The sequence below is a fragment of the Chelon labrosus genome, assembly GCF_963514085.1.
Source record: "Chelon labrosus genome assembly, chromosome: 2".
Taxonomy (NCBI): Eukaryota; Metazoa; Chordata; class Actinopteri; order Mugiliformes; family Mugilidae; genus Chelon; species Chelon labrosus.
Window position 1 is genome coordinate 14671708 of NC_140338.1, and position 25614 is coordinate 14697321.

General features: G+C 43.3%; 1 protein-coding gene across 3 annotated transcripts in view; it reads right to left on the minus strand.

Moving 5' to 3' along the window:
• fat1a (FAT atypical cadherin 1a) overlaps positions 1 to 14785 on the minus strand; it is a 71973-nt gene extending 57188 nt beyond the window's left edge. For 2 of the 3 annotated variants that reach the window (XM_084574113.1, XM_084574115.1), the window contains exons 1-2: positions 13214 to 13329; positions 8379 to 11668 (exon numbers count right to left, since the gene is read on the minus strand). In XM_084574113.1, coding sequence (XP_084430239.1) covers positions 8379 to 11640 — 3262 coding nt within the window. In that variant the 5' untranslated portion in view covers positions 11641 to 11668; positions 13214 to 13329. Of the gene's footprint in view, positions 1 to 8378; positions 11669 to 13213; positions 13330 to 14654 lie in introns of those variants that run through there. The other variant, XM_084574114.1, reaches the window with a different exon arrangement.
• Positions 14786 to 25614: the final 10829 nt, after the last annotated feature.

Sequence of the window (25614 nt, forward strand, 5' to 3'; positions counted from 1 at the left end):
TTTTCTCTTCCCTCCGGCTTTGTTCTTCAAAGCTACTTGAGCACGGTGGCAGTGTGGTCGAGCCTACAGACAGCCAGCAGATGTTCAACTATCGAGACCAGCAGGTATTTTATGTATGTGCGTGCTTAAATCAACATCCTGCGCAAATACACAATGAGTTTATTGTTCAGAAGCTGAAAAGTGAAGACACGGTTATCCACAGTCTGAACCGTGGATAAACCAACCACTGCGTGTCAGAAGTTATCCGGTGCGACAAAGTTAAGTTTTAAATTTAGTTACAGCTGTCAATACAAGATTAAGGCTGACAGAATCCGGTTTGTCTCTTGTGCTTTGGCCCTGACCTTAAAAAGTTGTGATCATGTTCCGGTGAATTCAACACAAGCCGGTTCTTCCTCGTTCATTCCGACACTAAAAAGTTTGGGGTTTCCTTTGAACTACCTCCGTTAATTTGGCTCACCCCTGTCCCACATTCCTCAGCCTTCTCAGGCCTCCAGCTCACATGCGTACATAAACTTTCTCAGTGCCCTCCACCCCCTTCTTTTTCCACAGCCTTGGCAAAATGCTTCAAATTCCACTACCTCGTCGTTGAGGCTAGTGTAATACAAAGAGTCCCGGGACTAAGCTTTTTTGTTACCCAGCAACTTCGCGTCACATCATCCCTCAGTTCCCAGACATCTACAGGCAAGATCTGTGTTTTAAATATATTAAGCCTGTTTTTATTAATGTCTGAACCCTTTGAAAACTTGAAAGAGCTCATGCATGGTCTAAAAATATTTCAGTTAAAGCTATGTGATAAGGAGATTATCAGTCCGAAGCAAAACACTTAACACAAATACACTGTTCTTAAATTCAACAATTCATTTATTTATTTCAGACAAATGTGTCTGGCTACTAGCGGGTGATTTTAATTTATCTGAATCAGTAAAACCTCTGCAGCAGTGTCACTCAAACATCTCAGAATCTCAGATAAATCTCACTGCCGCATCAAAACCCAGTAAAAATCTTCTATAAATGTATTGTTGTATTTTATTTCTGGAAGAGATGTAGAATTAATGATCATACAGCATCACACAAAAACCACGTCTATCTTATCTCCTTTAACAGACCGGACAAACTGTTAGAGCCTCTTGAGCCAGAGAGCCATATCCACTTCATGCGTCCCTGAGCACGTTATAAACTGTTGGTAGTGGCAGAAAAATGGCTGTCAAGAAAAGTTCTTACAGTACAAACACCAGCGCAGGCAGTGGAGGTGACAGTGAACCATGAAAAAGCGAAAAAAGAAAAAACTAATCCACGTGCAAAGCAAACATGGAAATCACTCCTGAATTGGAATGAGCACAAACATTTTGATCAAGTGGATACATATCTGTGATGCATGACTGAATGGATTTTCTTGCCACATTTTTTATTTTTTTAAAAAGGCCGTTAATTCCAGTTGAGATAGCTTTTGAGATTTAGCTGACGATACAAAGGCTCCATTGTTAGTGGGAACAGTGTTGTTTCAAAGGCCTTCATAAAGGCCTCAGAGCAGTACTTACTTCAGCATCACAGTATTATTCAGGAGCAGATACTACACCTACTAGCCCTGAAGAGCTCTCTTCCTCTGATAACAATGCCCATTCATTTCTACACCCCACCCCTCTGAATATCTTTCTATCATACGACACAAAGCGGCTCTCTCTGGTTCTACAACAATATTGATCCATATGTATTACCACTGTATTCTCTGTACTGTAGACTTGCAGCTGGCGGCAAAAAAATATCCCAGGAGAACATAATATGAGCAGAGAATCATGCACTCTCCTCACATACCACTCTACAAACCACACAAGAAGACGAGCCAATCTGCAGATCAATATTTCCTTATGGTCACAACATAAATGTTAACAACAACCAAATGTAACGCTGTTATGGCACTGCATTATGGGCCAGATCCAGTAACAGTTTGTACCAGTGCGATCCCTCGTTTGGCATTATGGGTTCATGGATTCGCTAAAAACGCACGGTGCAAAGTTCACAACGGAAAGGCGTGTTTGGCCGTTCAGACCACAAATCTGGGGGAGGAATGTTGATGAAGAATGCAATCCAATTTACCAAGATTTACTGCTAATTGTCCTATTGTTCAAGGCAGAAAATTATCTGACCAATAAGTCTTGACCAATGTGCTGACTGGGCCTTCTACTGCATTTACTTTGCATCAAATAAGAGTTCCAGATAGTCTTTGTGCGGGCACTTAAAGTGTTAAATTCACCCTTAACTAACTCCACAAGACAGAGTAATTAACTCTACACACACCGATCAGCCACAACATTAAAACCACTGACAGGAGAAGTGAATAACATTGATCATCTTGTGACAATACAATGTTCCGCTGGGAAACTTTTGGACCTAGCATTGGTGTGGATGTTACTTAGACATGTACCACCCACCTAGACCAGACCAGGCGCCCCCAACCCATAGCAATGACACTCCTTGATGGCAGCAGCCATCCCCAGCACACACACACACAAACAGTTTAAAACAGCACAAGGTGTTGACCTGGCCTCCAAATTCACTAGATCCCAAACTGATAAAGTATCTGTGGGACGATCCACAGAGGCCCCTCCCCTCAACCCATAGGACCCAAAGGCCCCCACTTACAACATTGTGTTGCCAGACACCACAGGACACCCTCAGTAGGCCCACGGTGAGTCACAACTGTTTTGGAGGCACAAAGGACACCCACACAATATTAGGAAGGTGGTCATAATATTATGCCTGATCGGTGTACGTGCACCTTTTACAGTCCTAAATATTTTAACACTGTCCTTTGAGGTAAGGCCTCATTTCTCCTTAATTTATGAGACGTCAACAAAGGCAACATGTTATAGTCAATGTATTGAATGATGACCAAATAAATCAGAAAGCCTGTCAGTTAAATATGTTTAATGACATCCAACATGGTCAGAAGAGTTTTTGGCTGACGAGCACATCCATTTTTTGTAACCCCACTTCACTGCACTCGAGTGTATTTGTGGTCAAGGCTGTCAAGTGCCAGACGGCATGAAATTGGCTGTAAATGCTCGAAACAGTCGCTGAAACTTGAATAACAGGATAAAAGCATGTCGATAATTAAGTTTAGAGAATCCACAGTGGAGACACTCAAATGCGTCCGCGGGGAGGGAGGACGCCGGTGTTTACACAACACGCCGCTGTTTGTAGTACTTTATGTTTAACATGGCACCAAAGGACAGTGTTCTGTTTAGCACCGGTGGCTGAACAAGAAATCTATATTTTAGCATCGATTTTGTTGAAATTAAGCAAATCCACTCCCCGCACTGTATTGGACTTCCAAATGCTCCCTGGGGCCCAGTAACAAAAGACAAGACTTCAAAAATATAAAATGCGCACTACATCAACAGGTATAAAAAAAAAACATTGATGTAATTCATGAGTGAACGTTGACGTGACATGAGTTAACACACAATGAAGCACGTCCTCTACACGAGGCAGCTGTAGGTTTCTTTAAAAAGATTTAATGGACTGAGAGAACAGCATACTTTTAACTGGGGAAAGTGTGTTTTTCATTTAGCAACCTACAATCAACTTTGTCCCGCTGCACATTCCTGGTCCCATCTCCACAGTAACAGCACTCAAGCAAAGACTATTTGGAATCATGTGCCACTTCGCAGTCCAACTTTTATCTCCAACATGTAGCTCCCCGAATAGAAAATTAGGGACACAGGGCAACAGTTTCCACTTTTAAAGCTATAGCTGGTGCCAAAGGGCCGACCATGAACAAGGATGTAAAGGATCTGTTTGCCTTGCCACGAAGACGATGGAAAAAGAAGTGAAGGGCTTGGCGAGTTTTTTGGTGGAAATGGAACAGCACTTTTGTCATTATGCATCAAACTGTTTCATTTGCCTCACAAAGAACGCTTTCACAGCAGAGGCTGCAAACAGCTTCAAGTGAAAGGGCAATGCATATTTTATCCAACAAGAAAGGGCAATGCATACATTATACAATCAGCATCTGCGCCTCATGTAGACTCAACACGCTCTGCTCTGGTCACCTTGTACACCCCGATACTTTTACTTTAAACCGAGACACGGCTCGCGGTGAATATATTTTCAAAGTGAGTTCTGTCTACTCTAAATCATCTCCACCGTGGGAGCACTCATATATTACTCCTTCCTTTTTGAGAAAAAAAAGCTGATACCAAAATTCTCAATATGTGTGAGAAAAAAGACATACACAAGAGAGAGAAATGCATTGTGATATTTTAAGTTTGAGTTCAATGCTTATCAAGAGGTTAAGGACTTGTTAAACGCAGCATTTGTCGACCATATCAGACAGCAAACAAAGGAAACGTCTCCAAGCACCTCAAATAATTTGGTTACAGATCTTAAGGGCACGATCTTGAACGGTGCAATGGTTTATTGATGAAAAAGTCATCCTGTGAAGGTGATTTTACTGTCTATCTAGGCTTTTGATTCATTAGTACACCGATTCCTGACTTCAACAATCACCTTTTGTTGTTCCGGATAAAGGATAAAACTGAAGGGCGATTACTCACCGGCAATAAAAAAGTCCCCTACCTTCTTTATCTGTTGATTTTTGCCTGGTTTAAGGTGTGTCAGGTTGAGTCAGCTGCACTTTGAGAAGTGGAGACATGCTTAGGTTAATCATAATATTTTATTGTAGTCTGTTTCGACAGGAAGTTACCCTTAAGGGAATGTTTTTTTTCAACTGCAATTATCAATAGGGTTGGTTTGTATGCTTATTTTACTGATTATACTCCTCTGTCAAGACACAAGCTTCTATGTCTGTATTAAATCAGCGAGTAGTGTGACATTTCTACCAGTAGTGTCCCACATACTGTGTGTGTAGCGTTTTTTACGATTACTCTACAGTCATACTACCAACTGAGCAGTGTGCATTCATCTCAGGAACCGTGTTTTTTTTTTCCAAATAGGTTTTTAAAGATTTTAGAGTCCTAGCAGAAAGGCCCTTAAAGAGAAAAAAAAAAGCTCAAAGAAAAAAGTCATTATATTAGCCATTTGCTACGCTTGCCTTTTCAAAATTGACAGCAGTCCTTGAAAACCAATAACGGTTGACCTCTACAGCCCCCAATATGTAAGACAGTAGCCAGCCACTTAGGATTCTGCGAGTCTAGTCTTTCTATTGTAGGATGTGGATATATTTCTTAAACCGGGACAAAAAGCGAACAGCGACCTTTGTTTTCTGCTGAACCTCTTAATTAGAAAACATGTAACGTTAACCACACAGAAAGCTTCCAGTGCTCTCTGTCTTTTCTAGTGATTTTGGTCCCCACTGGAGATAAACGGCCTTTCGGCAAGCCTTCCAAGTAAAGCGAGGAGCGGTTAAGTTAAGTCCATACAGCATGGGAAGGGGCCCTCTTGATAAGAGTACGTTTAAATTAAGATGGCACCGATCCAGTGGCCACAGAGCTTTTAATAACACAGAGAATGTCTGGACAAACAGTTGCCATGGACTCCCTGAACAGTCTGACGGAGAGGAAACGGAACAGAGGGAGAAGACGTGGTTTGAATAAGAGTGTGTTTTATGTCTCTGAAGTTGATGTATACGCAGAATAAAACAAAAAGTACTTTCAAATTTCATCTCCATTTCTCAAAAAGATAACTTGTTCCTCGCATGGTTTGAGAAAATCAGGTTTGTAAGAAGGCTTCTCTGCATGTTCTAAACATTCAGATTTTTGTTAGTTACATACTCCACAAGATTCACTGCCTACTTGCATCAACCGCAACAGAACTCGATGCCTTCCAGAGCAATGTTTAGTGACAGTGATATCCGCAATAAAACAGCAACATTAATACGACTATAAGATGATTAGATGAACAGCTGAAGGAATAGTGGTGATAGAGCTAGCAAAACACTGCATTACAAAGATTACTCTTAATGGGTTGCATGGGTTTAGGATTACAGGCATGGAGTGAAACATGAAAAGACGTTGTCATGTTGTCCTTCCCTCTTTTCCACTCTTTCAAAAAAAAACTTTTCAAAACTGAAGGTGCGTATCTCCTGGCAGTTTTCCCCGTACCGCTTTTCCATTTGTTTTCTAATTTTAAACCCTTTTAAAACATACTGGTTACGATTCACAACATGCAGCTGCACCGCTGAGTATATAGCGGGGTGTGCACCCATGCTTATATTTCCTTTTGGAAGCATAATATTCTTAACGGCATATGGTAGCCCAACGAACCACACCCTTCGTCTCGTGAAATCATAGGAGGGGCATTACCACCTTGGCTGTATTTAGTTGTCTACTGACCTCAGATGTAATCCGTAATAATAGGACCCAGCCCCGGACAATCCTATCATTGCACCTCCAGATAATCACTTAATATAGGCCTATGGGATTAAGAAGAAGATCCAGTCAAGCTCTCAGGATGTGTGCCCTACAGAGTATTTACTACCGGTACTTAGAAAACCGGTATATGACAACTCAGAAGACGTGCTCTTGTCTCGATTAAACACACTTTATTAACAGCATGAACTGTGCTGCATGGCACTGAAAATATTCTGGGTGCTGCTCGTCCAAATATCTGTGGTGATGCTGGAGGCTAAAACGTCCCGCCACAGGGTCCTGAAATGCATTTTCATTAGGTCGCACAGCTCTGGTAGCACGGTTGCAAAGCTGCCGTTTCCTGCTGCCAGCATTAGCAAAACTCCTATAACTCTGTTCGGCGTTTGTTCTTCAGACGTTTTATCAAATTGCTTGTGTTCAAGGAGCTATTTTTTTTTTTTTTTTGACATGACATTTTAGCAGAGCATAGCTTGCAAAACTAACTAAAGAAAACATCCATAAGAAAAAGAAGAATGGTTTAGGGGTAGAGATGAGGTGGAGATGGTGGTGTGGTAATTTTGTGCTGCATGTATATTTATTTGCAGTGCGACAACATAACAGGTCAAGCGCATTCAAAATCAGCCAGGCTTGTCAAAATGACTGGTATTAGACAACACCGTATATTGCTACACGCGCGACAATGACTTCCCCTTTTCTTTTTATCACAACACCATCATACGCCATGCGCCATGGTAAAATGTTACCACGGTATAAGAAAAAAACTGACACCACCTACAGCCTAAAGTAACACTGTCGTCCATTTTAAATCTGCACTGTATATTCCAGCAAAATGTAACTTCCGATACAGGATTTAAAAAAGACAGGAAGAAACCTTGCATTAAAACAGAGAGGCAGTAGTTCAAGCTTCAAATATCCCTGCATCTCTCTCTCCATGAAACAAAATCATATTACAAATCAAATCTCCAACCACTATCGCAGAAACAATTGCAAACACACCCGCAGCTGACAAACGGCCCAAGAGGATGCAACCTTCATAAAGGCTCATCTCCTCCTGCTAACTTCACCAGGCAAAGTATTTCCAGAGTAGTTTCACTGAGGAAATGTGCTCTCAAGGTACTGAATAATTTACACATACCTTATTCTTAATAAACATTAACCTACAAAAAATATAAGTACTTTTACAACACTCAAAAGTCAGCAGCAGACTGATAAATCGCATGTGCTGCTTTTTTTATGTAGATATGAACCTTTGAGGTTACACGTGCCGAGAGAAATCAATGTATTATGCATTAAGTTTCACTGCCTCATTGAGGCGTTAAATATGTATAGTGCACTGAGAAATTTAATTTCAAATGGGGAAAAGTCACACTAAGCCACCCAAGAATGTGGTTTCCAAGTTTAAAAAAGGAGGGCAGCGAGCCGAGACCAAAACATCCAGCTCAGGTGATTGTTAGGTTTTGGCTATGAACTCCTAGAATTCCAGACTGCTTATTTTGAGCTAATTTGAGTCAGCTGCTGAAATTATTCTGGGCAGCTGAAAAAGTATTAACATATCTTCTGCAACCTAATAAGAAATCCACAAGAAAATCATTGTCATCAGCTCCGTGCAGTTGCTGTTATAGAATCCATTAGAATCTCTAAACCTTCAGTCAAATAGATATCAACATTTCAAAATGGAAACTATCATTATAAATGAGTATTTATTTGTACAGTGAGAGCATGGCCGCAGAAGAGAGGAGGTGAAATCACTCAGAATCGTCTCTGTACCGCGGTAACTTCACAGGAATGTCTACACAGGTCTGAGAGACAGATGGTCCATCTGTTCCTGCCGTCAATTCTCCCAAAGAAGAAAAATGAATGGAATCAGGAACTGCACCCCTCTCCTAGAATACACTCTTACCTCATTGTTCCACACGGTAGAAGACAACTGAATAAAGTCTAGCTGCATAAAACTTTCCTTATGCCAGTCTTTTAAGATGATACATGTCAGAAATCAACTTCTCACAGATGGGACAGATAGATGACAGATGTTGAACAAAGAAGACTCACCAGTTTCCTCATCAATGGAAAATATTCCCAGGCCAGACCCCTCTCGTATGGAATATCGAATCTCTCCGTCTTGTCCTCTGTCTTCGTCTTCAGCTGTTACAGTCATCACCGAAGTCCCAACGAGTGCGTCCTCTTTTATAAATCCCTTTTCGACGAACGACCTGAACAAAGGCCTGAAGAGATTCTCATTCACATCCACCACATCCACCTCAATGAAGCAGGTCGACGACAAAGATATGGGTTTCCCTTTGTCTTTGGCTTTTGCTGTCAGATTATAAACCTGCTTGGTCTCGTAATCTAGGTTCTGGACAATCCGCAATGCTCCGCTGAGTTTATCTACCTCGAAATTCCCATCTCCGTTATCAATAAGGCTGTATCGTACCTGACTGGAAGGTCCAATATCGGGGTCATGAGCCTCCAGCCACATGATTACAGTACCGATAGGAAGGTCCTCCCTGACCTTCACACGGTAATTGGGGGGAACGAATTTTGGTGGATTATCATTTACATCTTCCAAGGTGATTTTGAGCGGCACCGTGGACACTAACTGAGGCTCGTTCACGGCCTGGTCACGTGCTGCAATCTTCAGGATGTAAAATGGTTGGAGCTCGCGATCCAATGGCTTCGTCACAGTCACCACACCAGATATCTCATTGATGGCGAAATGATCTGTTCCTCCGAGAATTGAATACTTAACCATTCCATTATCGCCGCGATCCTTGTCCGTTGAATCCACCTGGATAATTTCAGTCCCGACAGGTGTGCTCTCGCTTATTTCGACTGAGTAGGAATCTTGCAAAAACTGAGGGCTGTTATCGTTGGCGTCGATAATTTTAACATCCAAGAGGCGCGATGTGGATTTCTGTGGTATTCCAAGATCATAAACGGTAATGTTGAGGGTGTAATGGTCTGTTGTTTCCCGATCAAGAGGAGAATAAACCAAAAGCCAACCGGTTTCCATGTCCACTATGAAGCGGCTTTCTGTATCTCCTCCTGAAATAACATAGACTAGTTTGCCATTGAAGCCGCTATCTGCATCTGTGGCACTTAAATGGACAATCCGGGCCCCAACGGGGAGGTCCTCTTTGACTTCAATAACGCTTGGAAAGGACTCTTCAAACTGAGGAGTGTACCGGTTCACTGAATGAATGTCCATAAAGTTGTCATCCGGCTCCGTTTGCGTGTGGATTTTGCTGCCCTGCAGTAGTTTCTCAGCCAGCATAGTAGCGACGCCGGTTTCAACACACTTTAACTGGACGGGCTTGCGGGCCGTGACGACAGATATGTTCATGATCATTGGCCGGGTCTCTTGTTCGCCGTCGGTTGCAATGATTTGTAAACTATGAAAGGAGACTTTAGCTGCCTCGCCCTCACTCAGCGTGTGCTTCAGTGAAAGTATGCCAGAGTTTGGGTTCAGATCAAACAGATCGAGATCATTTCCCGCTTTGATATAGTACCGTACAAGCTGCAGCTCATCAGCGTCTATGGCAGATGCTGTTGTTATCTGTTCTCCCACGCCGTGATCCCTCGGCACAGTTACTTCACAGTCTACATTTTCAAACAACGGCTTATTGTCGTTTAGGTTATTTAACGTTATGGTGACCGATGCCTCCACCTCTCTCCGGAAAGGGGATCCCCAATCCGATGCCCTGACTTTGAGACTATAAATCCTAGGCATGAGCTCATAATCTAGGACCTCTGAGGTATATATGACACCAGAAAAGTAGTCAACGACAAACGGCTGGGGACTCACATTAGTAATGCTGTAGGTCACATAGCCATTCTCCCCTTTGTCTAGATCAGTGGCTTTAACGGTTACCACGCTGGTCCCTATGGGTACGTTCTCATCAACACTGGCCTTGTAAGATGTCTGCTGGAACTCAGGCGCATTGTTATTTACATCAATGACGTCAACGATCACTTTCGTTGCCGCTTTTTTGTCACTGGTGATGACGTCTAGCTCAAACTGGGAGGAAACATCAGCATTGATTGGTCCTGCAGTACTGATTAAGCCGGTATCTGGATTGATGGCAAACATGTTCTTGTCAGATTTGTTTCTAAAAGCATATTTTAGCTGTGGATATTTTGGCACAGCTGTTACCATAGTGACAGGAGTGTGAACAGGGGCGAATTCGCTCAGATTGACTCTGTAAACCGCCTTCTCAAATATGGGAGGGCCCGCTTTGAACAGTGCAGAAGTGACATGTACCAGTTTAGCGGATGAAAACTGAGGAGGACTGCCTTTGTCCTTTGCCTGTAAAGTGAGGTTGTATCCAAAAGGCTGGCTGTCCCAGTCAACCTCTTTGACCGCTTTTATTTTATACTCCTTGCTCCCAGGACTGGTTCTTACAGCCTTGAACTGCTGCAGGGGGTCGCCGGCCACAATGCTCAAAGATGCTATCTCTCCGTTTGGTCCCTGGTCGTTGTCTTCCACCGTCACGATGGCATACGTGGGATCATGGTCTGCATCTGAGGGAGCCAACGTTACCGCGGTAATTACCGGTGCGTGCTCATTGGCCTGCTCCACTCTAACCGTGAGTTTGGCCATGCTACTGAAACCACTGCTGCCATACAGCTTCATCCCTCTGTCGACTGCAAGGATCTCCAACTCGTACAGCTTTGTCTCCGAGAAGTCCAGTTTGCCGGTCAGTGTCACCACACCGCTCGTTGGGTGCACCGCAAACATGTCCGTCCACTCCCGGAAACTATAGTAGTATTCTCCATTCGTACCGATGTCTGCGTCAGTCGCCGTGACCTTGGCCACGCTGGTGCGTATGGCCGTGTTCTCTGGCAGAGAGATGCTATAGGACGTTGGTGAGAACAGAGGCCTCAGATCATTGGTGTCCAGTACCTGCACCCTAACTCTGGTGCGACACTCCAAATTGGTGCCCCTCTCCGAAGCTTTAACAGTAAGCACGTAGTGGTCTTTAACCTCCCGGTTCAGAATGGCAGTGCTGCCTCCTTTGGTCCTTATTCGCAAAAAACTGAAATCTCCCAGCATGTAGTCCTCTGCTTTGAATAAGTTCTCATTGTCTCCCGAGATGATTTTGTACCGTACCTCCCATGCCGGGTCCGTGATATAGATCCCCATCTTGGTGTGACTCTCTACGTAAGTCTTAGCAGCAGAGTTCTCGTATATGGTGGCATTGTAAACAGAGTGGGTGAACTGAATGGAGGGGGACCTCGGCATCCTCTGCTTCCCTGCACAGCCACAGAAGAGCTGCACAAGCAGCACAAGCAGCGGAACCAAGTGCTTCCCCATTATCGTACCTTGAGCTTCACAGAACCACCTGGAAAAAACAGAAGAAAAAAAAAAAACATTTGAGATTTTCAGTGTCGTGATCACATGCAAATATTTAATAAGCTGTGGTCGTAGTAATAGAATTAAAGTAGCAAAGAATGTGAAATAAGCGTTTGCCACTATCGCTCCCTGTCTGAGCCACAGGGGGAAACAGCCACAGAGCTGCGTTCCTTTCCTCCCTGCGCCCATTCCCAGACTCCTTCAAATGTCATGACAAGCGATGGCTCGGCTGATAAATGGCCAAATAGGTTCCATGTGGAAGTAAAACGAAGCAGCCGGTCAGGTGACGAGATCTGAGCCATGCTCTGCTCCCATGTTTGCACAGCGGCGGACGCCAAATACGGGGGAAATGAGGAAGTCCACTAAAACCTTTATGAGTTCAGAGAAGACATCAACAAAGCAATCTTTAATTTCCTCGTTGAAGAACAAACATATTTTTATTTTCTCTTGTGCGGAAAGGCAGATGAGGAATTCAACAGAATGGGTACAGCAGCAGCAGCAGCTTATGCAGAATGACACTGGACTTTCCTCACACTTATAGGAGCAGTTGCGGGAATACACAAAAAAAGGAAGGTGCTGTGGTAAAGCAAACACGAGGATTGTATTTGCAAAAGCGCATTCGGGGATAAGCCGTCACAAACGACCGTGAAACTGCTTTCTTTTAAAAAATAAAAGTGCAGATTCATTCGTTTACAGCCGCTTTACAACGTCCGGGAGCTCTGTGCGGGAGTCCGGAGCCTGCAACGGCGAATAAAAGCAAGACGTTGCTACGAAGACCTCCAATAAAAACTCCTACGTTATTTACTTTTGGCGTGTCAAAACCACCCGACCCGGGGTTTAGTTATTAATGCGTTATGCCGGGGTTAATAAGTGACAAGAGTCCAGCCTAAGTCGACTTAAATCTAAAAGTATCGCCTGCAGGTACAAAAGAACCATCTGCTTCTGGACGACCATTGTAAAAAAAAAAAAAAAAAAAAAAAAAAATTCAAACTAACTTGTAGCGCTTTTTTCCTCATTCACAAATAAAACACGTTGAGCTAAATTGCTACATTGCTGTTTTTGTTTTTGCAAACTCAAACCAGCGACTCGTTTTCATTGAGGAAAAAAAAAAAAAAAGTTGAACGTTTAAGAAAATAAGTTAGGTGCCTCGAGACTATTCCGTTTCTAACCCCATCCCCCAACCACAGCCATTCACTTCTTGAAACGATGGCAGCCCGTGCGCTGAGCTGAGATTTGCCTAAGGAAAAATTTAAAAAACGCACCTTTCCCGAGCAGAAAAAGCAAACAGACTGCACACGAACTATTATTAAAACGAACTACACGAGCATGCTATCAAAAACACCCCGTCCAGCTCCACTTTAATTGAAGCTTAACTTCTCCAAAGAGCCGCAGAAAGCTGGGTCTCTTTCCCACAGCTCACAAAAGCACAGCTAACCCATCTCCAACTTTTTTTTTTTTTCGTTTTGACGCGATACGCGCACTAGGAAAAAAAAAAAAAAAAAACCTCAAAAATAAAAAATAACTATTCACGTACCTCTTCTATTATTAGTCTCATAGATTGGGAGGTTTTGTGTGTAGTTTATGTAGTCCAAATGTCGGCATGGTAATACGTGGACTTCTCTCCTCTCCGTTACTCCATCTGCCACCACCAGGCAGCCTCTCTCTTCTCCCTCACTACCTCCCCTTTCTCTCCCCGCACTGGAGCGGAGCGGTATCTCTCCGCGCTGCGCAGGTCCGGATCTACTTACCGGAGGGTTGGAGGATGCAACCTTTCCGCTCCGGACCTGCGACCGGGTTCACTTGGATTCACAGTTTTTTTATTGTCGCATTAAATATTTTCAGACGCAGACCTGTCCCCTGATAAATCAGTGTGGTATTAATTCATTTGCTTCCAACCCAGTAATAGCCTCTTGTTCATTATAAACGTCCTATAGCCTATTTATTAAAACTTCCAAACCAATATATCCACATTTCAGAGTCATTTACGACTATTACCCCACGAGTAGTGCCTCCTTAATGTGACCTTTTTCCCATGCATGTTTTTTATATAATATATTCAGATTCCTTTATCATTTCAGTAATCACCTTTATTGTTTTTTTTTTGTAAAAACCTCTTCACAAAGGACAAAACCTTTCGCTTCCCAAATGAATGAACCCAGCATTCACCTCTCCAGCTGCATCTACTTTGACAGGTTATTTTGTGCATGACCTCTTGGCTGATGATAAGCAAACAACATCATTTTCACTTTGACTAATTGGAATAATTTACGCTCGCCTTTCTCTTCTCCATAATTGCGTCGTCGACCCGAACCCCCCCCCCCGTTTTGCAAATGAAGCCACAGTTACAGGAGCTTCACTCGCGGTGATAAATTGCCTAATAATACTTCAAACGCAGCGCGAGCTGTTGCATTTTATGTGTTTTGACATCAGTGTTCCGCGCTCTCGCTAATGCCTCTGTCCTTGGCCGGACTGGAAGGGAAAGTGCCCCGGCAGCGAGTGACTTATGGTGGCAATGCATTCGACACGAACGCGCTGATCCCGTCCAACCCCCCCACTCCCGCACTGTAATCCCGACTCTTGTTCTCGGACCAGACCAAAGCTGCACCACCTTCCCTCTTCGCCGCTACATGCAAACAGGAGTGTGACTGCTATGCGATTGATGGCGCTGTCTCACTGTTCTTTCCCGGACTGCAGTGATCCGGCTGGTGCGCCCTGCACAAAGCCAGTGCTGCATTCAGCTTGACAACTTGTCCTGTTCGGGTGAGTGTGTGTGTGTGTGTGCGCGCGTGTGTGTGAGACAGAGAAAGAGTGCGCAAAGCGTGCGTACACATGCACGCGTTTGGTTGTTTGGCACAAGTCAGATATAAACACTTTTTTTACGCCATCTGAAAAGAGTTCACTCCAAAGTTTTAGGAGTCGCCTAAATTAGTTTTAAACCAAACCAAGAGCCTCATAATATCATTGAATGCACTCACCAGACGAGCTAGACAACCGCTGGCTGTCACTCCAAACTTCCTTTCACATAAATCCTGGCAATTTTTGGTAAATATTTTTTTCCAGCATCTCTCAGACGAGGGGAGGCTTCTGTGCCTGCGAATCCGTCCCTTTATTCCAGTTCAGTCTCTCTCAATTGCAGATTCCCTTTTCTTCCTTCCGCTCAAGAGTCTTCGCACATGGTGGCTCGGCACAGCAGAGCTGCTGTAGGCTACGGTTTGCCTCGCTCCTCTTCTCCACAACCTCTCAGGTGAAGTGGCATGCTGCTGCTGCTGCCTTCAGGTGATATCGGAAATATGGCAGCCCTAATAGGTGCGCGCAAGCAGACGGGGATCGTAAAGAAATGTCGGAGTCGTGATTTTCTTGCCTGCTGTTCTTCCCTTAGGGAAAGTAACGCGACTACTGTATGGGGGCGGAGTGAGAGGAAGAGCACATCAATAACTGATGGTGAAAGTGATCTCTGTCAGTCTGAGCCTCTTATTGTTTCGGCTTTCTGCTTATCCAGTTATTTCTTATGCAGAAAAATACCACTGAGCTTAATTAATTAATAAATATTATCTGCTGCATGTTGTCTGCCCCAATATAACGTGAGGCATTTGACATACAACAGCATATATTTGAACTAAGGGTTGTATATCCTATAGGCAAAGCACTTGAAAGTCACTGCAGACTTTGAAAGAAGGGGCATCAGATCTCCTCAAAGGCATCCGGGATCTGACCGTGACACCTCCAGCTTGAAAAAAAAAATGGCTCAGATGTCACAGATTCCTCCCTCATTCCCTGCATGCACAGCTCAGTGTAGCTGTCCACAACACGAGCAACAACAACCTCAAGGCATTTTTTAAACCGCATTCTCAACTCATTCTGTTTATAATTCTGCTTCGCGTCGCCTCCGCGTTATAATGGTGATCACCGAATGCACTCAGCAAATGTCTTCATTCAGCTCCTCCAACATGTGGTTAACAACTAAACTCGACACCGCGCTGTGAAGTGGCTGCCAAAAAATGCCAGAGCAGAGAGGGGCTGTTGGACTCAGCTCTCCAGCGTGAGAATCTCCGCCTAATGTCCATTCAGCACTGGCTCATTAAAGTCACATATGCCCACAGGCTGAGTAAACGGACGAGACCTATGAGCTTGGTCTACGCGTGTGTGTGAGCCGGACTGAACTTTAGAGTGTGTAATGTTTCATCTCTCTTCCCTCCACTAGTCCCAGCCTCTTTCTCTCCCGCAGTTTTGTCCTAGACAATGTTTGGTATCTGCTTTTTTTCTCTCTCTCCTAGCCTCCCCTCTGATCTGCCTGCATGTAAAGCTTTAATTGAATTCAGGTCAGGTGAAGCCCAGGGCGCCTTCCACCGCTTTGATCTCAACCAGTGTTTGCAGTCCTGGCTGCTGGGGGTCAGGTCCTGGTGACTCATAGACCTTATGGATGTAAACACTGGGCAACTCCTCTAGCCCCTTAATAATGACTGAAATCTACTACACGGAGAGACGAACAGGAAGTCAGTAGGAACCGGGGAGGGAATTAAGCCTCTCCAAAGATGCGCTGAAAGGTCTTTGAGAACCTAAGCAGAGAAGGGAGTTAGGGAGATGCAGATTGCTTGCAGCAGAGAACATATGCACACCTCCCTCGACTTGTGCGTCAAGCAGATTTTATTATATTATTCATCTGTTGGGAGGTGCATTAAAAAAGGAGACAGAGGGAGACAATAACAAATACATAATTTCCCCACGGGGATAAATAAACTCCTATCTTATCTTATATATACACTATAGTTATTATTCGTTATCTATAAGCGCTTATCCTTAGAGGGTCGCTGGAGCCTTCAAAGGTGTCATATAGCTAGAGGTGGGGTATCACAGGGCTAACACAGAAAGACAAACAAGCATTCACACGCTTACCGACGGCCAACATAGAATCAGTTAACACAAACGGGCACGTATTTGGAATATGGGAAGAAGCCGGAGCATCCAGATAAAACCCAGGCAGGCACAAGGAGAACATGCAAACTCCAGAAAGGCCCCAGCCGAACCCAGAACCTTCTTCCTGTGAGATGCCGGTTATGTACTACATTCAGGAGTTGGCTGATTTTGTTTTGGTCAATAATTGGCTACAAAAGATCCTAGTTTTTTAGGTCTCTGTGTGATAAGTAAGTGGGTGTAGAGGACTAACGTATACGCCAAATAACTTGTTAAATAATGAATTTCTCGCAATGCGGTAGTAATTTTTGCTGTAGTCCCAACCCGATTCTTCCGTCTTTTCATCATTCTTTTCAGTTTGACTATGGTGTTGCCAAAAACTGCAGTTCCTCGAATGACCACTTGAACACAGCTCCAATAGTAATGATATGCCAAAATATACAGCAGAAATGTTTACAGCCGAGATTTAGGGCTCCTTAGGTAAAGGTAAAGTGCTTTATTTGTCATTACACAACGTATACACAATACATTATACAACGAAAACTGCATGGTCGGATGGAGGGTTGGTCCTGAGATGCGGCGACTGAACCGCCACTGTAGGCCAACCTGACCCAGCGCCTAGCATGATGGCAGGAAACAGGAGTGCCTGGAGAAAACCCAAACGTGCAAACACAGAGAGGCCCTGAGAATCAAACCTTCTCCGCCTCAGGGGAGAAGGGATTCGAACCGAGGACCTTCTTGCCGTGAGGCACCAGCGCTACCCACTGTCCTACCATGCCGCAATTTACCTAATGCGTGTGGCAGCATAACGTGACGGGTTGCTAGCTATCTGCCTATTTCACCCTCCGCCTGCCTCTCTCCTCTCACGCTCTACCTCTTTGTCAAGTGGAGCCAGGCACTGCCAAGATGAAGACAACTAAATCCTCCAGACTGAGCTTCACACCCCCTATTTAAGAATCTTAAAGGTGACGTCACAGACGTTACCTCTATCTTTATATACGATACATGTCTACACCCTGCACCTAAGCTCCGAAAGGCACTGCTACTAGGTCCTCAGTCTTAATGCCTCATTATGACAGAGTTTACAGAATATTGCATATTTTCTACTACATAACACACACTAGGCTGAATTTCCTTTTAAACTAATTTGAATATGCTAGACGTTGTCCTCACCGATTGTCCTCATGCAGAGAAGTTGGGAACAGGCACAGACTGGCTTGCGGAGTGACTTACTTCTCCGTTTCCTGTGACTAATGTCTTAAGCTTAACTTGAAACTGGATAGAGATCAGGAAAAGATACAGATGATTTGTAGTGCGCCTGCAGCAATAGAGCAGCCAGGTATCTGTTTCTCCCACCGCCCAATCGGTGTACAATCTGAATCCTGAGGCAGAGCTTAACTGTAAGAGAGATTAGAATAATTCAATATCCATCCAGGCTGAAGTGTCCTCCAGTAAAGACACTGACCCTATGGGAGCCGGCGCCAGTGTTTTTGAGATGACCCTCTACAACTAGAGGCTGTATTATCACAAAATTGAATATAGCACATAAAAAGCAGGGATTTTCATACTGAGCTTTATTCTGTTACACCACACACTGTACCTGATGCTGTGTAAAGAGTGAAAAATAACACAAGATTTTGTATGGGTAATATTAATGAAAACAAACAATAGACATTTTCCTCTGAAGCTGGAGACAAACTGATGTGCTCTGAAAATCAAGTCTTCTGCTGCCGCAAGGAAAACAGGAGATTATCTTTGCAAAGCCCCTTGGTTGTGGAAGCTTCCATAATTACCTACAAAATGACACAAGAATACACTGTGCTATATCTGGAGCAGCCTGTTCGGAGAGTTAACGTTACTCCATTATTTAGCCGTGTTGTCGCTTCAAGACTGCATGCAAGTGAAATATAAAAATCTGTGAAATAGATTAGCGCACTCCTTTCCTCATGCACGGCTGTCAAGACGAGATGTACCGCGTCCTCGGGGAAATCAATAAGCCCCCGTTTCCTCCTTATAAACTCTACATTTGACTCAGGCTGTGTTGCATTTCGAAGCTCTTTGTTATTCACTGGTTTATGATTTAAATAAGATGGCCGTCTCTAAAAACGTCCCGCTTGTGCATTTAAGAGGTATTGTAAACAGGCGGTTTGCCTTATTAGCCGTACTTGTTAGATAGAAAGAAACGGATACCACTCTCATATATGTTTGTTTTACTTGAAGCTATAGCTTGTAGCGTAGCTTAAGTATGAGTTTGATGCCACTTTATTTGTACAATAAATAAGATGTTAGGGTCCAACTAACCAGGAACTGCCCAAAGATAGAAAGGCATGTGTAAAGTTAGGCACAATATGTCCCTTTTGTAACATAACGCAATTATATCCACTTTGAAAACATAATGCATCCAGCCAGCTATTTGTACGTTCCATTCTCGTGAGAGAGAATGAGCCCAGGAATGCATGAAACAAGACATTTCTCACAAAGGAGCACTTGAACTCACTGATGGACTGATTAGATACTGGTGGCAAAGGGTTAAATGTCACTGGTACCTTACAAAGAAGGTTTGTTGGACATTACTTAAGAAATCACACTGTGATTATTACACCATTATTAAACACAAATGTCTAAAATTATGACATATACAAACGGTCAAAGATCAGCTTCACTCAGACATCGTAATGTTCCACAAAAACATTTTTATTCACATAACTCATGAACAGATATGGACATTATTAACATATTTCATATCCGGTGAGGTACTGGATTAGCACTAAGCTTGGGCTCCATCCTGAAACTGCAGATATACCTCCATGACACTGAAACCACAGACTGGTGAAAAGAATAACCCTGACCATCTAATTACAATGTTGTGTTCTGGGATCTGGCATTCGTCTACATGTAACTTGAACCTCCTACATAAAACTTTCAGCAAACATGCCACATGGCAGCTGCCTCCCACAACAGGAGAACAGACCTCACATAGTGCAAAAGCTTCTCTGAAACTCCTCAAGGAACATGAGAAGAACCCAAGGTGTTGACCAGGTCACCAAACTCCAAAGTCTCAATTGAACTGAGCAGGATGCACATGAAGAAGCCCGACCAATGGAAGCCCTGCCCCACAACCACAGGACCCAAAGGTCATGCTGCCAAAGTCCAAGTCCCGGACTTCACAGAATATCCTTAGAGGTCCTATTCCATGCCTAAACAGACCAGGCACATAGAGGTCCTTTACAATATTAGCATATCGTATTGCATAACGTAATTTTATCTGCTACTACCAGCAGACTAACCCACTGGTTCTGCACACATAAGAGGCATATCAATCTACAGAATTTAGTTAAAACACCTCTGAAGCAGACCTCATCCTTCGAGAGGCCAGCTCTTTGCTTTGATGTAATGTACACCAGTGGTGGGCCATAAGCAACAAATTGAGCACTCAATGATATTTTTAACGGATTGTACTCCAGTCATTTTTTTTTTCTTCTTGCTAAATCCTAATCCCAGAGAAATTGTGTCGGGATTATACACAAAAGGCGCAGTTTGGACGTGGATTTGCACGGATGGATTAGTAAGGCCTTGTAATGGAGGATTGTGTTTGTAGAGAAACCTCCATCTTCCTGCTGCTGCACATTAACATGATGCTCCGCTTCGTGTTAACACACATTACTCATTCCCCACACTGGGAGACCAGATCATTTCTCACTGCTATAGAAGTTGGGCATTTCTATGTATCAGCAAGAAACAGATGCCTAAATCAGAAATATTCTGCTTCACAAGGATAGTTTTGCAAGTATACAAGCCACTCAACAACAGACACCAAATGCTGAATGTTCTTTTGGAGCTAAGGGCTTTCAGACAGTGATACAGAGGATTGGGAGTGCTTTGAACCCCCGAGGATGATGTCGCCTTTCACAGTTACTCAGTCCACATTTTCCCCTTCAAAAAGCAATGCTCACAAAACAGGAAACTGCAAATAAATCAAACAAATTAAATACTTACTGTATACATTCTGGCTCCATAAGACACAGCCTCGCTCTTCAGTCGCTTTCTTTGTTCAAAAACAAGCCAATCACACTCTGTGGCAGTCATGTATTATGCATTTACATACACATTAGTTTATCTAATAGGAGCCATATCGTGTCTCTGATTTAGACATCATAGGGAATGCCCCGAGGCGTTCATGCTGCTTCCTAATCCTAAGATTTGGGGGATGTCAAATCCCTCCTGTGAGTGAATAGAAGGACCTAAAAGGACCCAAGTTTCTCTCACTCTTGTTTTCTCCCGTCTTGTATACAAAACAGAGAACATTTGTGTGACTAAGTGCTGGAATAATGCGCACACGTCACTTGGCACAGTCACAGAAGAGGATGGATGCTTGGCCGTCGAGTGCAGACAATATTTTGAGTAGTCACATCTGTGGTAAAGCCTCCGTGTTTAGAACATATCCTTTTTCACAGCAGGTGCAGATTAAATGTCTAATTATAGGTGTCTTTTTACTGAAATCTGTGAATTACCACTTCTTTGTTGCAGGTAAGCCACAACTACAGGTCACTTTTGAATAAACTGTTTGCTAAACCCCTTAGAGTTGGAACATCAAATATATATAATATATATATATATTTGGGATTGCACAACTTCAGTTTTTTTTTAAATCGACTATTATGTGGTGAAAGGCAACGTCAATGAGTCGCTGATGACGTCACTAATGTAAATACAGTAGAAAGTAAAGCTTTGCAACAATGAAATCTATATTCTTTCCTTCTATTGTAGCGTCCCACACAAAAGAAGGAAAGGAAATTTATTGAAGCTTGAACAAGGGCTACTGCTGGCCGTAGCCCACGCCAACACCATAAACACTGTCAGTCTGACACTTCTAGCATGTGGTTTTCTCGGCAAAGTCTAACTCTACCGTAACTTCAGTCCCTTGTATGGTGCATTCACTGACATCTAGGGCAAAAATACACAGCCTACAACCACAGCAACAATGTCAACTAATAGAACTGAAAATAAATTTCAAACCAGTCCATTATGCTGAGAGCAGACAGCTTGTGCGCTACATACTGTGCGCTGTAGATGTACCCCACCACTTACTGCTAGATGTGACAGTGCAGCTGGGTTAAAAAAATAAAGTATTTCTCTGAAGCCTTCTCCGTTTACTGCAGCTAAAGGTCGAATAACAATGAAATTCACCATCAAGTTGTTGATGTGCAGCCTCCTTCCCTCTGTTACCACAGGGCGTTTGGTGAAGTTGTTAACTGACTGCTGCCGAGAGGATTTGGACCGTTCCCCTGCTAGTCTCAGCAGATGCCTTTTCAGATGAGTGTGCATTACAGTAGAACTTTTGTTGTGTTTCAGGGCTGGCTTACATAATCTGCATGCCACGGTAGAATGGGCTTCATCTTTGGTGAAGTATTTCCACACACTTGATGAACCACTGCTAGTTTGCTGCAACGACCCACTGGGCTCCTCACCTGTCTTCACGGAGGCGTCCTCGTTGTTGTTTTCACGTGATCAGTGACTAGTCGACATGATCAAATTGTGGACACACAACAAATGGTGGACACACAACCCCATCTGAAGGCAATAAATAAATAGTAATAAATTCAGTATTGTATCCCTATGTACAAAACCATCAAATGCATATTTATAATACTTTGGGTTTCAAAAAAGCTGTCATGCTTGGAGTTTTCCTCCAGCACATAGAGCTAGCTCATAGAGAATTGTCCCTCCAGCTAGCAAGCGTCTTAAAGTCTTAAAATGATTCATGGGCTCTACCAGGGTCCTTTTACCTTAGCGGATTACACCTTTTGCCTTTCATTCAGTCACACTTGCACATCAATTCTGGCGGCACTCACCAGCCATTTGGAGAAACCTGGGGTTGGACAGGGGAGCGAACGAGCCACACTACTACCGGAAACAGATGTAGAATTGAGAAGCCTGCCTGTCTCCTGAAATCACTGAGCCAAATTAAAATTACTGTGAATCTTGAGTTGTAAATCTGATCCCATTATCGATGCAAACAGTACGTGCAGGGCAAAAATAGAAAGCTCGACAGGTGTAGCAGCAAGCAGCAGCAGCAGCTCAGTGGGCCAGGGTTTAGCAGCCTATCGAGTTATGGTTATTCAGTTATTTTTACATTAGCACGTGGCTAATTGATATTGAGAGTGCCAAAAATCCACTTGCTCCCCAGAATTACAAACATTTAAGGAACGTGAAATTTGTATTCTCACGGTGTTATGTGCATGAAACTGACAGCGTGAGATGGACACCAGCTCGGCCTCTTCTCACACACTCACAGGAAGAAAATAGTAAAGTGCTTCGATGGCAAATAATCTGCCCTCAAGGCAAGTACAGAGAGGAGCCCTAGCAGCGCTGATACCTTAATACGTCAATATGTTCCTGTACGTGTATGCACCTGTGTGTAACATTTGACTGCTTTAAAATCGTAACACTTTTATATAAAATGAACTGTCTCTAAGATACTGAATTTAATTGACCCACATTTGCATGTCTAGGTCTCCTTTGCAAAAGCCCAGGGCTCGAAATCAGTGCCAGGACAGAGATGCAAATCAGTGGAGCAGCAGGCGGAGAGCGGCATTCATCAATGTTTGATGGGCTTCTGTCTGTCTTAGCGGCAAAAACGGCACTGGAGAGAAATTAGGAAGAGGTAAACATGCACAAAGCCAAACGGCACCAAATAGATGATCGCCATTGTGCCATGTTTTGTCTAAATCAGTATTCCATATGTACACCCTAGTAAAAGTATAAAAGAATAAATCATCCATTTTCATGTTCTCGGTCACGGTGGAAGCTTGTCAGCTGCTCTGTGAGTAAAGCCCTTTATTTCCCCACTGTGTGTCATTAAATTAAACACGATGGGGTGAGATGTGCCCGCTCGCAGCGCTCAGGGCTATTTTTAAGGCATCAATTTCCGCCCTCTGCCCCTCAAAGACTGAATTCACATACAATACATCTGACATTCTGACACTTGTTGCAGAATCGACTTGCCGCCTTTGAAGTGGGTTTCAATCCTGCTGTATCCGAGTTCTCAATTTGTTGGTATAAAAAGAGAGTTTGGAAGTTTGGGGGGTGGTAATGCTGCTTGGTAATGAAGAAACTACTCAACATGACACTTCTTCTTCTGCTACTTGTATTATTATGATCCTTAACGTCCTAGTTGGAGTTGTGCTCAAGTTGTATATACTGTGCATGACTTTTTGAACTGAATAATGCCTAATGGTTGCAGAGGGACTACTCTTTTGCATTATTTATGATTTTTGTAATTCATAAATCAAATTCCAAATTTGCTAGGTTAGCTTTATTGTTTTGGTTTTGCAGTAGTTGTCATCTAGAGAGATATCGTGTGTTAAATTGTTATACACTTATATCTGATGTTGCGTTTCAGCGGAGTACATAAGCCTTGGGATTTAAGATGACGGCCTCCGAGGTCTTCTTACGTCTAACATCAAGATTATTTTCGCATCCAGTTGAGAGGAACAGCTGTTCACATCTGGCGCCAGAATATGTCTTATGTCTTCCACATAAGTAAAATGGGGATATTACTTATAGTGCGCTGTCAGGTTCAACTTTCCAAACAGATGTCTTGAAGCTGAGTTTGACTTGCTTGCTGTCACCTCGGCCGTCAAAGCCTGAACGTACAACTGAGTGTGATGTAGCGGGATTGCTGCCAATCAAATCAAACACAGTTCTGTAGATCCCCAACAATATCCTAGACTGATCAAGCATAACATTATGACCTAATATTGAGTAGGTCTCCCTTGTGCCTCCAAAACAGTTGTGACTCATCAGAGAATGGACATGGGCCTTCTGAGGGTGTCCTGTAGTGTCTGGCAACACAATGTTGTTAGTGGGGGTCTTTGGGTCCTATGGGTTGAGGGGAGGGTCCTCTGTGGATCAGGCTTTCTCCGGTGCATCCCACAGATACTTGACCCGTTTGGGATCTCGTGAATTTGTAGGCCAGGTCAACACCTTGTGCTGTTTTTCATGTTTTTTGAGTTCCTAAAGCGTTTTGTGTGTGCCTGTGTCATTGCTATGGGGTGGGGTTGCCTGGTCTGGTCTGGTCTAGGTGGGTGGCACATGTCTAAGTAACATCCACATGAATGCCAGGTCCAAAAGTTGCCCAGCGGAACACTGTATTGTCACAAGATGGCCAATGTTATTCACTTCTCCTGTCAGTGGTTTTAATGTTGTCACGTTTTGTCATGTTTTCTGTTCGATTTCCTGTTTTATTTTGTTAAGGTCTGGTTTTCCTGCTTGTGTTCCATGTCATGTCTTTCGTCATGTCCTTCGTCATGTCTCTCATGGTTTAGGTTCTGTCATGTTTTGTCATGTTTTCTGTCATGTCTTCCGTTCTTCGTTTTCTGTCATGGTTCTGTCATGGTTTTGTCATGTCTTTCGTTCTTGGTGTTCTGTCATGTCTTTTCACAGTCACGGTTTAGTTTCTGTCATGGTTTCTGTTTATTGTATTTTGTTAAGTTCCTGGTTTTTCAAAGTCAGTCTTGTCATGGTTTAGTTTCTTGGGCTTTCTGTTTATTGTTTTGTTAAGTTCATGGTTTAGTTTTTCAATTTTCTGTTTCCTGTTTTATTTTGTTATGTTCTTGACTTCCTGTTTGTGTCTCTACTATGTTTTCTTTCGATTTGATCATTGGTTTCACCTTGTGTTAATTCTTGATTTGCTTCACCTGTGTCTCGTCACCCCTGCTCCTCGTGTGTATTTATAGCCCTGCCTTCCCCTTTGTCCCTGTCGTGTCATACAGCTTGTTGCTTGTTTCTCGTTACTGCTTGTTACTGCTTGTTAACCACGTTCCATGTCATTGTTCTTGTTCCGTGCCATAGTTCCATGCCAAGTCATAGTTTTGTTCGTGTTTTTGAGTTTTGCTTTTGGAATTCCTGCCCTGTCAGCAGCGCCTTTGGTTTTTTTTGTAAGTTTTTTTTTTTTTTGTTAATTAAATATCTTTCGCCTACTCCTGCCTCCTGAAGTCCTGCATTTGGGTCCGAACCTCCATT